The 14934-nt window shown below is 36.0% G+C and overlaps 2 protein-coding genes across 2 annotated transcripts; both read right to left on the minus strand.

The window, feature by feature from the left end:
- Positions 1–4006: 4006 nt before the first annotated feature.
- On the minus strand, positions 4007–6404 carry LOC128530024 (rano class II histocompatibility antigen, A beta chain-like). The gene is made up of 4 exons (XM_053503715.1): positions 6314–6404; positions 5859–6131; positions 5446–5727; positions 4007–5351 (listed from the first exon to the last, which is right to left on the minus strand). The coding sequence occupies exons 1-4, from the start codon at positions 6366–6368 to the stop codon at positions 5167–5169; spliced, it is 795 nt and encodes a 264-aa protein (XP_053359690.1). The 5' UTR covers positions 6369–6404; the 3' UTR covers positions 4007–5166.
- Positions 6405–8317: 1913 nt separating this feature from the next.
- LOC128530033 (H-2 class II histocompatibility antigen, A-U alpha chain-like) lies at positions 8318–11289 on the minus strand. The gene is made up of 4 exons (XM_053503723.1): positions 11155–11289; positions 10396–10641; positions 9766–10047; positions 8318–9547 (listed from the first exon to the last, which is right to left on the minus strand). The coding sequence occupies exons 1-4, from the start codon at positions 11210–11212 to the stop codon at positions 9435–9437; spliced, it is 699 nt and encodes a 232-aa protein (XP_053359698.1). The 5' UTR covers positions 11213–11289; the 3' UTR covers positions 8318–9434.
- Between the last annotated feature and the right edge of the window lie 3645 nt (positions 11290–14934).

The raw sequence follows: 14934 nt of genomic DNA on the forward strand, positions 1-14934 counted from the left end.
AGATCACAGAAAGTTAAAGTTAAATCCCTTTTATTATTATTATTATTATTATTATTATTATTATTTACTGTGGATCAAGCCATATTAACCAAAAACTATCCCTGATAGATCTGTTAGTTGTGGGACTGTTTTGTTATTTCAACAAAAGTGCTAAATGCATTGTTTCTAGACAAGTATCATGTCATTACATAATTGAAAGATTTTACAACACGATTCTGATAACTAGATACTCTTCTTGTATTAACAAAATGTAGATTATTCTTATTTTCGTAGTGCATTGCAGCAAAGCACTTCTGTAAGATATATTTGACACATTCTGATCCTAAGCATAAGTAAAGTAATTGTGCAAACATTTGGGGTCATTGTGAGTAGCTAATGTTCCAAGCGTACACACCAAACATGACGCCAAACAAATGCTTTAGTTTTGAAACTCTGGCAACAAGTAAATGAAACCATAATCACCACACCAGACTTAAAAGTCTATGCTGATTAATCAAACTTACCCATGAGGTAATCACGGTTGAGGAATATCATTACATGATCAATACCTGGAGTAAGTAAAATCTGACATGAAACATTATTTCATTTATCATGCTGCTTATCATGTGACATATCACCAATAACTTCTGAACATGTGCACCCCAAAACAAGTGCAAATTTCATTTTTGGCTGCTTGTAAAAAGAGATTTTAAAATAGCAGTTTTTCTCTGTGGTTATCACCTGGGTAATGTTTAGATCTTCTTTCTCTTCCATTTTCATGGCACAAGATTTTTTGTAACCTACATGTTCATACATGCTGAACAAACACCACACACACAAACACACATCTCACCGTCTGTCCCCTGCAGAATGTTGTCCAATGACTCTGCCATTGTGGGCTGTGTGGTGGACAACTTCGTTGAGTGGTGTGGACAAAACCACCTGCAACTCAATGTTACTAAGACAAAAGAACTGGTGTTGGATTTTGGGAAGCAGAAAACACCCAATAATCCAAACAACATCATGGGTACTGAGGTGGAGATTGTGGGTATAAGTATCTAGGTGTCCACATAGACAATAAACTAAACTGGATTAAAAACACATATGCTCTGTATAGGAAGAGTCAGAGCCGCCTATACTTTTACAAGAGACAGGTCTTTCAATGTCTGTAGAACCATTCTGCAGATGTTTTATGACTCAACGGTTAGCAGTTCCATTTTCAGTGCCATAGTGTATTGGGTTAGCAGAGTAAAGACACCTAATGGCAACATACTAACTTATTAGAAAGGTGGCTATGTCATTGGAGTGGAGCTGGAGTATTTGATAGAGGTGTCTGAGAGGAGAATGCTGAAGAAATCTCTGAGAACAATATGTTCCATTTGCTGCATGCCACACTGGAGTCCTACTAGACCATGTACAGCCATTGATTGAGGCCACCAAGTAGCGCCACAGAAAACCACTGGTGGTCTTTCCTTCAAAAACCATTCAATTCAGTTCAATTATATAGAGCTTTTAACAGTGGTCATTGTCTCAAAGCAGCTTCACAAAATGTAACGGAAATTTATGGAAGTGTGTATGAGTGAGAAAAAAAATGTGTTTAGATAATAATAAGATTGTGAGTTTGTCCCTGATGATCAAGCCAAGGGTGATGGTGGCAAGGAAAAACTCTATGAGATGGCAATAAGAAGAAACCTTGAGAGAAATCAGACTCAACAGGGAACCCATCTTCATTTAGGTGATAACGGATAACAGAAATTATATAACATCATGTGTTAGGCTGCTGTAAGTGTAGTTCAGTATAACAAAAGTTGTCCAAGTTATCATGGAGTCCAGTTCAGCACAGGGATGAGTCAGCAGGTGCAGAGAACAGAGGGGGTCTGGGTCACTGAGAGCTCAGGAGCAGCATGTGTAGATCCAAGCCATCATGAAGCAGAATCTAGCTGGATCTGGTCCTTCTCTGGATGCCTCAAGATCTTCGCAGGGTTGGCCTCTGCCTACTGGAGCTGGCACAATCTCCAGATGCCTCGGGTTGGTTAAAAAAAAAAGAAAACAAGGGGGGAAAGAAAAGAATTAGCCTAGATACTGTATTTAGCTTAGAAGCTAAATATAAGAACGCTCTACCCCTTTTTGTAGATTTTGATATTCTGGGAACTACCAGAAGTCCGGAGTTTTGCGATCTTAAGGAGCGTGCTGGATTGTAATGTGTCAGTAAACTGGCTAGATATATGGGAGCTAAACCATTTAGAACCTTGTATGGAAGTAATGCTAGTTTGAAATTAATTCTAAACTGAACAGGTAGCCAGTGCAGGGATGATAATATTGGGGTTATATGATCATATTTTTTGGATCTAGTGAGAACCCTGACGGCTGCATTTTGGACTAACTGAAGCTTGTTTATTGAGGATGCAGGACAACCACCTAGTAATGCATTACAATAGTCCAGTCTGGAAGTCATGAATGCATGAAGGCTTTTCTGCATCAGATACGGATAGAATGTTCCTAAACTTGGTAATATTTCTAAGTTGGAAAAAGGCTGTTTTTGTAATAGACCATCAAACTTTATAACTCCTCCCCCTTCTGTAGGGAGGAAAGCTAAAATAATTATCACAGCCTGGGAACAATAGGTTCCTCAATACTGTGTGTAAAATTAATAAAAAATATTAGAAGCCTTCTCTAGTTTCTTCTGGACTTCTGATGTGGCTAACAGTGAAAGGAGATGGACTCACTGCTGTTTTAAATTCGCTTTTTTTTGTTAAACTGAGTAGACGACACACTAGCTAACTCTGTTTTAAAAATGGCATCTTTATATACAGTAGATGTTGACCTATATTTTGTGATGCATATTTTACATAAGAATGTTAGCATTATTATAATGTAAGTATAGTGTCATTTTACTGTATGTGCTACTGTATATTGGTACCATGTACTATATTATTTACATGTTTCGTTTATACCGCATCTTGGTATACAGCATCTTGCAATTTTAAGCTCTGCTATATAATGGATATGTGTTTAAATTCTACATGAATACAGTGGAACATTGGATTATGAGCATATTTCGTTCTGGAAGCAGGCTCATATTCCAAAACCCTTGTAAACCAAAGCGGATCTTCCCATAATAAATAAAGGAAATTGAAATTATTCGTTCCACAGCCCCAAAAAATAAATACATAAAAATAATTAACACAAAATATAAAGTAAAAATAAAACAAATTAACCCGTACTTCACCTTAAAAAAAGTAAAAATGAATCATGACAGATAAATGTTTCCGTTTATGTGCACAGGCACTGTGTGTGTGTGTTTTTCTATCTCTTGCGCTGCAGCGTGTGTGTATTATGTGTGTGCGGTGTCAAATTACGCGCGCGCACGCACACACATAACACACACTCCGCAGCATGAATCAAAGCAAATTCATTTTATGTTAACAATATGACTTTCAGTCTCAGTAGTGCATAAAATAGCACTTAAAAAGTGTAGTCCAGTGCGGGCAATGCATTTCTTTATTACAATCCAATCTGTATGTAATCTACAGTAGAATTGAGCAGAAGAAAACAATTTATGCTTGCAGAAAAGACATACACTTAAAATTAATAAATAAATAAATAAAATATTACTTTTAATGAAAATGAAAGACAAATATATAAATGCTGTGTAATCATAATTAAAATGGTAAAAAGGTGTCCATTCAGCCAGGCAAATGTCTAAAAGTAAAAAAGAATGAGCCACTTCAGCGTGACGTTATGTAAAACCATGCCACTGTGCTCATCTGACTCTTTTCTTATAGCTGGGTTTCAAGACAGAGAAGTGTCTAATAAGATGTTTATACCCTAATCAGGGTAGCATCGCATAAAGACACACACAAATAATGTACATAGTGCATTTATCACAGTTCTTGCAAAATTTCAGATTCAAATGATCACAGGTTTGTTAAATTAAAATGCAATGAATATTAGGTTTAAGATTTAAATATCTTGATGTATCCCCATTCTAGCGGAGTGTGAAATAATAATAAAAAAAGCATTTGAGTTTGATGACTATGAATGAACTTGTTTATTTTTTTCTGGTTAAAAAAGAAGGACATTTACACAGAACCGCAATTGCATTAAAAATACAAAACTGTGCAAAAAAATCTTAATCCCCTCTCTATATTTCTTCATATGAAATAAAATTAAATGATGTAAATTAAATCAAAGAAATGGGACTTTTTTTTTTTACTGCAACAGGCTGCAAAGTGCCGAACCTCATTTTCCCTCTTGTCTGTTCCAATCACTCAGGAATCAGCATCAGCAGTACAGGTAGTCCCCAGACTTACTGTACAAACATTTGCAGTCTCTGCCCTTATTCATTTCAATAGTGTTCTGTCGAGTTGAGGTCAGGACGCTGTGCAAGTCAGTCATGTTCTTCCACACTCAACTTGCTCATCCATGTCTTTATGGGTCTTGCTTTGTGCACCGGTGCGCAGTCATGTTGGAATTAGTGTGTGGTTGTTTTTCAGGAGTTGGGCTCGGAGACTGCGGGCCAGTCCTTCTCGTCCAACATTATTGTTTAACCTCACAAATGCGCTTCTGAAAGAATGGTCAAAAATTCCCAAATTTAAAATGAATCTTGTGGAAAGACTTTTTTAAAGTTGAAGCTGTTATACAGCTGAAAAGGGGGTGGGGCTAACATCATATAAAAATTCTTTAGCATAAGGATTGGATGTTACTCAAATTCATATGCATGTGAAGGCTACAAGACACTAGTTTAAAAAAATAAGTCTGGGAGCATGATGATAGAAAATAGGTGTCCTGAGGATGAATAATCGAAATTTCAGAAAATTATCAACATAACAGAGTTCAAAATCCAATGCAGTGAAAGACTGGTGCCCGGTATTCTCCTTGCGATTTAAAAATGCGGAACACTGTTACATTTCACGTGGAGATTAATGTCTTTAGACGCATTTATGGGTTTTGGCCACCAGATGGCAGTGTGGGGAGGGGCACAGAGATTTACTCAAGTGGATTGGTATGCTTTACATTGTATATTCATGTCAAAGACTCACTTTGTTGGACTTAAGAACAAATCCAACTTACAAACATGCTCCCAGAACAGAACTTGTCCGTAAGTCGGGGACTACCTGTATATTAATCACCGGCCTGATCATCTATCATCATTTGCACCTGTTTCTCACTAGTTCATGTCTTAAGTTAGATGTCTTTATGGTTGAATAATACATTTTTGGAAGATCTTGATGGAAGATCTTCACCCCAGTAAGGTCCTGATGATTTCTTCTTGTAGTAGATGAACCCAGCAGCTGAGAGCACGATCCCCAACACCAGACCTGAAGCTCCGATAGCGATCTTACTCTTATCAGACGCAGGAGGAGAGGGGTCTGTGGTGTAGCAACATTTATAGAAGGAATCAGTTGTGTCCTGTTTCACAAATATGTCTCTTATTTTAGTTTAGCTTAATGTGATCAGACTCACCCCACTTGAAGCTCATGGGCTTTTTGAAGCTGGCGTGTTCCACCACACAGGAGATCTCCTCTCCAGATTCAGGCATGTACTCCAGATATGAGTGGACCTGATAGTACCAGTCTCCATCAGCCATCTCCTCTGTGGACGTCACACCTCCCTGAACTTCTCTCCCATTTCTTAGCCAGGTCACTTTAATGAACTTTGGAAAAAAGCTGTAAGCGCTGCACATCAACATAGCAGGATGTGATCCATCTGACTGCTTCACTGACTTCACTTCAACCTCCGGCTCAACTGCAGAAAGAACCACAGCACCACAGACATTACATGTTTTTCTATGTCAATACATATCATTTAATGTTCCAGATCATGTAACTTTAATTATAATTATAATTAGTCATTTAAAAAATAAAATTATGGCTTACCTGACGGATCATCTGTAGTTGGGTAGAAGTTCCGTACATTGTACTTACAGATGTCATTCAAAACAGCTCGCACTGTTTCCAAGGTGGCTGTGTCATTGTTAAAGCTCTCTGCATTATAAATGCCATACTGAGTGTAGCCCTGAAACTTGCCGACTGTACTGTTAAACCATACGTACCTAATCTTGTTGAAAATTCGAATATGCAAAAAAACCATATCACTTAAATCTCTGGAGCTGTGAATGCACTCCGATCTCAGCTCATAGTAATATCCACCTATAAATGATACCATATAAATAAATAAACATCATTAATACAGACACATTAGAGCTACTTAGTCATTAGTCTTTATTTACACTCCCCCAATAAACCCAGTTTATTCCACACAATTCATTTTATTATATTTCTCAAATAATATTGCAAAAATACTTTAGAATTAAAACAATAAATAAACATACCTATTGTATCCAGCGTGGATAACTGCACCAGGAGACAGATCCACAGCTTTACCATCTTCTCTGATTGTGAAAGACTGAGAGAATTCAGTGTGCTGTGTACTCACTCACTCACTCACTCACTCAGTGTTATTAAACTGACCAATCACACGCTGCAGAGACACTGCATCATCAGTCACCACCTTACATTTCACATTTAACCAAGGTTCAATATAGTCTACCAATATTTCTAGTTAAATGTGGAGTGGAAACCTTGCTCCAGTACGGGTCTTTGAGCTAAAGTACAATTTCTAACTGATAAACTGGAAAATTTTACATTTTAAAATGTGATGTTCAAAGAAAGTATTAACAATTTGTAATATTGTATATTTCTTTAAGCATTGCATGTGGATAAGTTTGTATTGCATGTTATTTATTATCAGCATCAGCATAAAAAAGATCAGATAGAGATAAAGATATTGAGATAAATAGACTATATTGTCATTGTAGTGATACAGTGGGATTTGTTTGGTAGCTCTCAGAGACCAGCAGCAATAGGAAACGTAATAATAAACACGTAATTTTACGTAATAAAAGATAATTGCACTAAAACATAATAAATATATGAATACTGTATATACAATAGAATGTGTTTGAAGTGGGTGCTGGATCTTAGTGCAAACAGTAGCGTGTTAGCACAATAGTCAACATGGCAAATAAACAAACAAACAAAAAATGCCACATTGCGGACGTAATGTGTTATAGTGAGTACTATGGAATAAAATCACTGTCAAAAATATTTGTGCGTAGAAAAAAAGATTTGTGTGTAATTCTGTCTTTTGTCAGAGTTGGATTCCAAAATCTACGGCCACGACAGCTTACAGATACGAGAATTTGTGTGTTTGTTACAATACAACTTTGAAATATACGACTCTGACCGTTTACAGACACAAAACTTGTTTTTACAAATCGATTCCTCTTCCCTCGGATAGTAATGCCTGTGCATGTGGCCTTGATGACGTATTTTTGACAGTGGTTTAACACACAATTCGTGGGCGTAATTTCGCAATTCGTCCATGAAACAGAGGGGTTGTAAAAACGAGATTTGTGTCTTTAAACGGTCAGATTCATATATTTCAGAGTTGTATTGTAACAAACACACGAAATCTCGTATCTGTAAGCTGTCATGGCCGTGGATTTTGGAATCCAACTCAGACAAAAGACAGAATTACACACAAATCTTTTTTTTTTTTACGCAAAAATATTTTTGACAGTGATCTTATTCCATAGAGTACAACCTGAATGTAATACACTCTTTACATTTTTGCTATATCTTTTTATATTGTATTACTGGTTGATTTCTGTTTTCTTTGTACAAAATGCACTATGTAGCAAAAAGTATTCGCTCGCCTGCCTTTACATGCATATGAACTTGAGTAAAATTCAAGTCTTAATCTATAGGGTTTAATATAATGTTGGCCCTTTCCAGCTGTAACCGCTTCACCTCTTCTGTAAAGACTTTCCACAAGGTTAGGGAAATGTTTATGGGAATTTTTGACCGTTCTTCCTAAAATGCATGAAGACCGTCCCAGGAGGGCGAGACCAAAACCTACCTCTGCCACAGACGAGAAGTTCATTTAGAGTTATCAGCCTGAAAAATCCTCAGATTAGAGGCGTTATCAAGTCTTTACAGAGCAGAAGTAGCAGAAACATCTCACCATTAACTGTTCAAAGGAGATTAATGCATTTTTTGGACGCCTTCAGCATTCCTTTACAATGTAGAAAGAAATAAAAATCAGGAACCATCATGGAGTTAGAAAGTGTTCTAAAACTTTTGAACGGGAGTGTATGATTCACTAAGGCAGAACAACGGAGAAACAAAAGAAGGTAAATATATTTAAATATATTAGGAAACAAATGGCACATATTTGTCAATACACAGACTAAGTTTTATTATAAAAATTTATATATTTATATATATATTACAAATTAGAAATATAGACAAATATGGAAAGAAAAAACATTATATACAAATAATAAAGTAATAAAAATAAAATAATAGAATAAAATAGGAATATAAAAATTATAATAAAATACAGAAGGGTTAAGGTAAAATGTAGAACCATGTCCAGTTATGGGGAAAACAATGTGCAGAATAATGTGAGAAGGTGGTAGGACGTTGGGGATCTGCATATTGATGCTCATTTTATTACTTATCCAGAGCTTCAGAAACTTTCAATCTGAGCTTATAGAGACCAGCTCATTTTATAGGGTCAGCAAAATCAGGCAACTCCTTCACTATCATTATTTATTTATTTTTTTCTATCAGGGGGAAACATTCATCTTCTTCATGATCTTACAATACTACTCAATGATTCAGAGCATCCACCCACATCTTTACCTACTCGCTTAACTGTGGAAATAATAAAATATCAAAAACTATAATAATATAATTTCTAAAACTTTATAAACATATCAGCAATAACGTGATACAGAAGAATTAAATAAACATGACACTCACTGTATCAGAGTGAGCAGAAAGCATTAAAGTGGTTTAACAATACAGCTGGTAAACTTGCGCGATACACTCAGTATGGAGAGATTTAACCATGACACTTATTAATAAGTCTGGCATGTGCGGTGTTTATACTGTACAAGCTACAGTAATAGGGCAAAACCACATGTTGATTCCTTATTTAAGGTGTTTGGTAATAGCATAAATTTATGATCTCTGAGACAAACAAAATACACACGAACACGTGTCTGTTGTTTGCTGCTTGTGTGCAAGTCCTAGCTGGGGCATAATTATGGGAAATATTATATTCAGAGGTGAGTTTATGTCTCTTAGGCTGGCTTGTGAACTTTGCATCTATATCCTATGAACTGAATATCTCATTGTGAATGGCATGTGTATGATAAAAAAAAAAAGCCACAAAATTGATATGCATAAAGGGGCCTGTATGACTCCTATAATACCTGCTAATGCAGTTTAAAATGCAAATGTATTACAATTATTACACATTTTGTAATATTATTTCTGTTTGTTACTTTTTCACCAACATTCATTTTAGCAATGTATTAGATACAGTTAAGGAACTTTATGGATTTATTGAGATTGTAGATCTTCAGAGCAGTAATGTGAGCTTTAATTTCCTTTGACGAGGAAGAAAGTTCCAGTAGCGACTCCGAGCAGTCCTACAGCCAGACCCACTACACAGAACACAGCCGGACCCACACTGGGAATCTCAACATCCACCTCTACACACACATGCACACATGGCAGTGTTAGATCAGTCACTTGTACGTTTAACAAAATGTGTATTTAATAGCATTTAGTAACATTAAATTCTGCGAGCGTGAATACAGGATAAAGCAGTAACGACAATGAGTGAGTGAGTAACATTAAATTGCTTATTATTTGTTACGGGGTTAAACATTTGATGTATTGTCTCTGGCAGGTTTTTATGTGGTCTCACCCCATGTCTTGGTGTCGGGTGTCTCCAGGGACTTGTGCTCCACCGTGCAGGTGTAAACGTCTCCCTCCTGTGGAGTGAAGGGCAGGTGGGAGAACTGGTTGTAGGTGTTGTCTTCATTCGGGTAGTACTGACTGAGTGAGGATTTATCTGTCACATTTACACCGTTTCTGGTCCAGGTGATGCGGACAGGAGGAGGGAAGAAACGTGCTGAATAACAGATGAGTGTGCTTTTTCTACCAACTCTCACATTATCTCTGGGATAGATGGAGTTTTGTGGAATATCTGTGTACAACAACAACAACAACAATAATAATAATAATAATAATAATAATAATAATAATAACAAAAGAAGAATATATTAGCTTAGCAGCTTGTGAGTGTACACTACCTGCAGACACATTTTAGGAAAGGATTTATTATATTCTACAACATAAACCCAAAATGCAAATTAGACTTCATATTTATGTTCTATTTGAGAAAATAATATAAATAGAGAAAATACATCTGCACTTGACTTAGGCAATATAAAACAAAGGTAGATACATTAAGTAAATAATCAGTATATTTTGAGCTGATAAATAAATGCAGGTGTGTTTGGAGAAGAACACTGATGCTCCTCTATTTACTCACCCAGAGCTTCAGGAGGACTTTTGTAGGCTTTCACTGCTTGATCAATGTCGTGTTTGCAGAGCTCTTCCAGTGAGACACTGAGGTCATAAGCAGCAGGCCATTTTATAGGGTCTAAAAATGTAGGTAACTTCATCACCAGACCTTGTTTTTTAAAATCGGTGTGTAATACTTCCTCATCATCATGTTCCACCACAAACTCTTCATCTGAGTCACTGCATCCAGCCATACCTAAGTCTACAAGCTTAACTGTGGGGAAAAACAAACAAACAAAAAAAAAAACATGGAGTTTTTTTTGTTTCTAAAACTCAGCAGCAACAAGCTGTCAGTGTAATAAATTGAGCATTAAGCATCATATCATACAACAACAATAACAACAAAAACTAAATAAATGTTACGAAATCACATTTTATGAAGTGCAACATAATGCAAATTTACAAATAAAATTAGGCAAATAAAAAATACAAAAGTATAAATTTTAAGAATATCTACTTAAAATATCACAGTTATAATAAAGATAATAATACCCAAAATTAAATAAACATTATTACAACTATAGTAGTGATTTGGAAAAAAGCTATAAGATGCAAATGAAAACCTTGTTTTCATTATTACGTGGTATCTGCTAGTTTTAACATGTACGGTATTCCATAATACAGAATCTGTATTCTAGTTACAGTCACAGATCACCAAATGTTTTATAAATATGTTATACATTTTTTGTCAAATTTATAACCAACAGAAGAATTCAACAAAACTCACTCTGAGCGCCGGCGTCCTTAATGCATGATAGTGTGAAAAATATTAAAAGTAGCTTCATCTTTAAAGCAACAGGAGAGAGCACGAGTTAACCACCAGTAATACACTACAGTCGCCTGAACACTACCTCAGGAAAGTAATAGATGTGACAGATGCTTCAGTGTCAGTGTTCAGTGCCTCTGTGTAAAATCATCCAATCAGATCAGTTATTTCTGTGACACTGCAGTATCCAGGTAGAAAGTCAAATATGAGTGTGAACAAGACTTAAGGGTCGTACTGTACATAAATCACTACAAAGAGTTACATTTACTAGTGATATTATCACCCTCTAAAGAAGAAAAATTATTAGTCTGCTTTCTTGCATAAATATAAAATGAAAAACGGGTAAATTTAATAAACATGCATTACCATTATACTGTATTATCACATTAAACTATTTAAACCAAATGGGTGTTTGTATCTACATGTTGTGAAAGTTAGAAACTTACAGTAAAAACATTTAAATCAACACAAGAACTTACTTATACTGTATTTTAAGATTGAAGATTCAAAGAACTTTATTAATCCCAAAGAAAAAATTGCTAAATATATATCAATATAAAACCACTAACATTAAAACGTATTAAAATGTATTTAGTTTACATTTTGCATGTTACATTGTGCAACCTTTTTAAACGCTATTGAACTATACAGAGTGTGTATAGATTCTAAACCTCTCCTCAAACTCTGTTTAAATACTGCGCTACTATAAAATTCTAAGAGTTATTAGTCTGCTTTGGTCGTCAAATCTAAAACCTTAATAACCCAAAATAGTAAATTTGACATTAAATAATTTCAGCTTGGAACTACTGTGTTCTATGGGTGAAACACAGAAAAAATAAATATGTTTGTTTAAATAATGTAGCATGTGGTTTAAAATTAAATATCAAATTATAGATTAACTTATATAACATATAAGACCTTCTCACAGTCATGAAGTGCAGTCTTTATATCTTATGATTTCATCAAATTGTGGAAAGAAGTCAAGTGTTGAAACTCTTTTTGATTGATTTGGGTAAAGGTACATTACAAAGCCACATTTAACACACGGTTCATTAGTGACACCTACTGTACTGCTAAAACATGTGCCTTTGTTCTGGTCCTAGAATGAAGTATTCATTATGTAAAGGATGTTTAAACTCCAGGGCTTATTAATTTAGCTGAGCAAGACAGAGACAGAGACGTCATTAGCTTTCAGTTCACAAGGTTCATAACTGATAAAATAGGAGCACGCCAGATAAAATATGCTAGCCAATAGTTCCAAAATCCAGCAGATCGATTGATAGCATTAGTCTCGACTCCAACATGATATCCTGATTTCTTAAAATGTCCAAACCTTTTATGCAGCTGAAACTGGGGGGCGGAGCCTAGCACCATATTCTTGTGTTATTACTATGTTCATCTCTTGACTGACACCTACTGTAACTTACAGAGACCTTTCTGACAGATAACATGTGTGTGTGTTTAACTGAGTCTCTCCTGGCTCCAGAAAAGCTTATCAAAGCACAGTGGACAGGCAGAGCAACTCGCTTCTTCTACTATGCAACTTTAAAACTTTACAGACATCTATATAAATAAATAAAAAAAGGTTTTGTTTATTTATAGAACACTGAACAAAAACAGAGATGAACAAATGGGTAAGCTTAAAAGGACCAAAACAACAGCGTACAAAAGCAGAACTAACACAACAGATGTGAGAGACCAACTAAACCCAGGACAAGAATATTTATAACCAAACTAATCAACAGAAACTAGATTTTAGACTAGGTCTAGTCTAGGTGAATATAAAGACAAGACTATGGTGTGATGTCCTTTGGGAAGTGCAGTTCAGAATAACATGATATAGAGTCCATGGTGTTGAGGAGTTACCCCTGACCCTCATGACCCCCCAGGGGTTATCCCTGACAGTTGGTTGTTACGTTTACATCTTTAAGATAATGCATATTTGCTTTAGATAATTGAATTAAATATATAGATTAATAACAAATTGTGTAGAAAATACACAGGTACAGCCAGTTTATGCTTGGAAAATATTTGTGCAAAAAATAAGAATACTTTTGATTTATCTATTTGTGCACTTCCTGTTTACCTGCACAAGGATGACAAGTTCTTCAAGACCTGCAATGTAAGCACTCTGCAATGTAAGTGATGTGTTAATGTCATTTAATATATCGTAACCTAGGTGACACAGTAGTGTAGTTGTTATCACTGTAACCTTGCACCTCCAGCGCCGTGGGTTCAATTCCTGCCTCTGGACTGTGTATGAATCAAGTTTACATTTTCTTCCTGTGCTTGGTGGGTTTCCAATTTCCTCCCACAGTCCAAAGATATGCGGAGTAGGCAAAGTATCATTTCCAGATTGTCTGTGGGGTGGGTGCTTGTGTAAGAGTGAGTACATATAAAAAAGTTAACAAACTCAAATACATCCTTCAGCAAGTCAACAAGAGCGAGTAAGGTTAGCAATTTGTGGGGAAAATGACAGATGATTGTCCACAGTTACCCCAAGATTGCGTGCAGTGGCTGAAGGAGTTATCTTATTGTTGTTCAGGGAGTTCACAGGTTTTTGACCAGGGGATGAATCACCGGGGATGAACAGCAGTTCGGTTTTATTCAGTATGAGCTTCAGCTGATGAGCTGCCATCCAGGCTGAGATATCTGCCAGACATGCTGAGACAACCTGAGTGTCTGAGGGAGGAAAGGAAAGAATAAGTTGCGTGTCATCTGCATGGCAATGGTATGAAAAGCCATGCGAGGCTATGACCTTACCAAGACCAAGTGCTGAACCCTGTGGGACTCCAGCTGGAAGTCTGCATGGATCCCCTCCATGTCACCTCATACAACCTATCTACTGGGTAAGACAACCATCACTAATCCTTACTATACCTGTTGGCATGTGAAAGACCAAGTAGCAAGATTTTATCACACTGCACTCACAATAGACACTACTATCTCTTTATTTAGTAAATACTTTATGTCAGTGATGACAAAGTAAACAGCACTGTCAAACATAAATGATCCACAGAACCATAAGTAAAGTGTTGGGGGTTCAATGCTTATGGTAAGAGAGGGAGGTAAGTAAAATTTTTATTGATTTTTATTCAGAAAAAGAACTACTTGAGAAGAGACTTGGAGAGCACATTCACACAGAACTAAGGATGAAGGTGTACAGGATGAATGTGCAAAAGTTGTGATAAATAACAGATTTAGGTAATTTTTTAATTGAAAAGATATTAACACAGTCTCTCTTAGAAATTGAAAAAATGCACAATATTTTCAGCAAACATTGATGCATTATTACTTCTTATGCCATAAATTGAACAAAAATAAAAACATTATTATGGCACTGTGCAACTCCGGAGTTTAGCATTAACCATATATATATATATAAGTATGTGTATGTGAACCCTTTGGGATTATGTGGAGTTGCATGCATTGGTCATAAAATGTTCACACAGTCTGCTTATAATAATACTACACAAACATTATATGTTTTCATGTTACATTTTTATCTCATTACACATCTGAGCAGTTGAGGGTAAGGGCCTTGCTAAAGGGCCCAACAGAGGAAACTTGGTGGTTGTGGGGTTTAAACCTGGGATCCTCCGAACCGTAGTCCAATGCCTTAACCACTGAGCTACCCCTGGCCCTATATTTTTATTGAACATAACATGTAAATATTCACAGTGCAGGGTGGAAAAATGTATGTGAACCTCTAGCCTAATGACTTCTCCAAGAGCTAATTGG

The sequence above is a fragment of the Clarias gariepinus genome, chromosome 9 (genome assembly GCF_024256425.1).
Source record: "Clarias gariepinus isolate MV-2021 ecotype Netherlands chromosome 9, CGAR_prim_01v2, whole genome shotgun sequence".
Classification (NCBI taxonomy): Eukaryota; Metazoa; Chordata; class Actinopteri; order Siluriformes; family Clariidae; genus Clarias; species Clarias gariepinus.

Excerpts from the sequence above, each read along its gene's own strand:
- LOC128530024 (XM_053503715.1), bottom strand. The coding sequence starts at position 6,368 with ATGGTAAAGCTGTGGATCTGTCTCCTGGTGCAGTTATCCACGCTGGAT. Across the intron at positions 5,728-5,858 it reads AACTACAGATGATCCGTCAG|TTGAGCCGGAGGTTGAAGTG; the intron begins GTAAGCCATAAT and ends TTCTTTCTGCAG. Across the intron at positions 5,352-5,445 it reads GCCCATGAGCTTCAAGTGGG|ACCCCTCTCCTCCTGCGTCT; the intron begins GTGAGTCTGATC and ends GCTACACCACAG.
- LOC128530033 (XM_053503723.1), bottom strand. The coding sequence starts at position 11,212 with ATGAAGCTACTTTTAATATTTTTCACACTATCATGCATTAAGGACGCC. Across the intron at positions 10,048-10,395 it reads AAGTCCTCCTGAAGCTCTGG|ATATTCCACAAAACTCCATC; the intron begins GTGAGTAAATAG and ends TGTTGTACACAG. Across the intron at positions 9,548-9,765 it reads ACCCGACACCAAGACATGGG|AGGTGGATGTTGAGATTCCC; the intron begins GTGAGACCACAT and ends ATGTGTGTGTAG.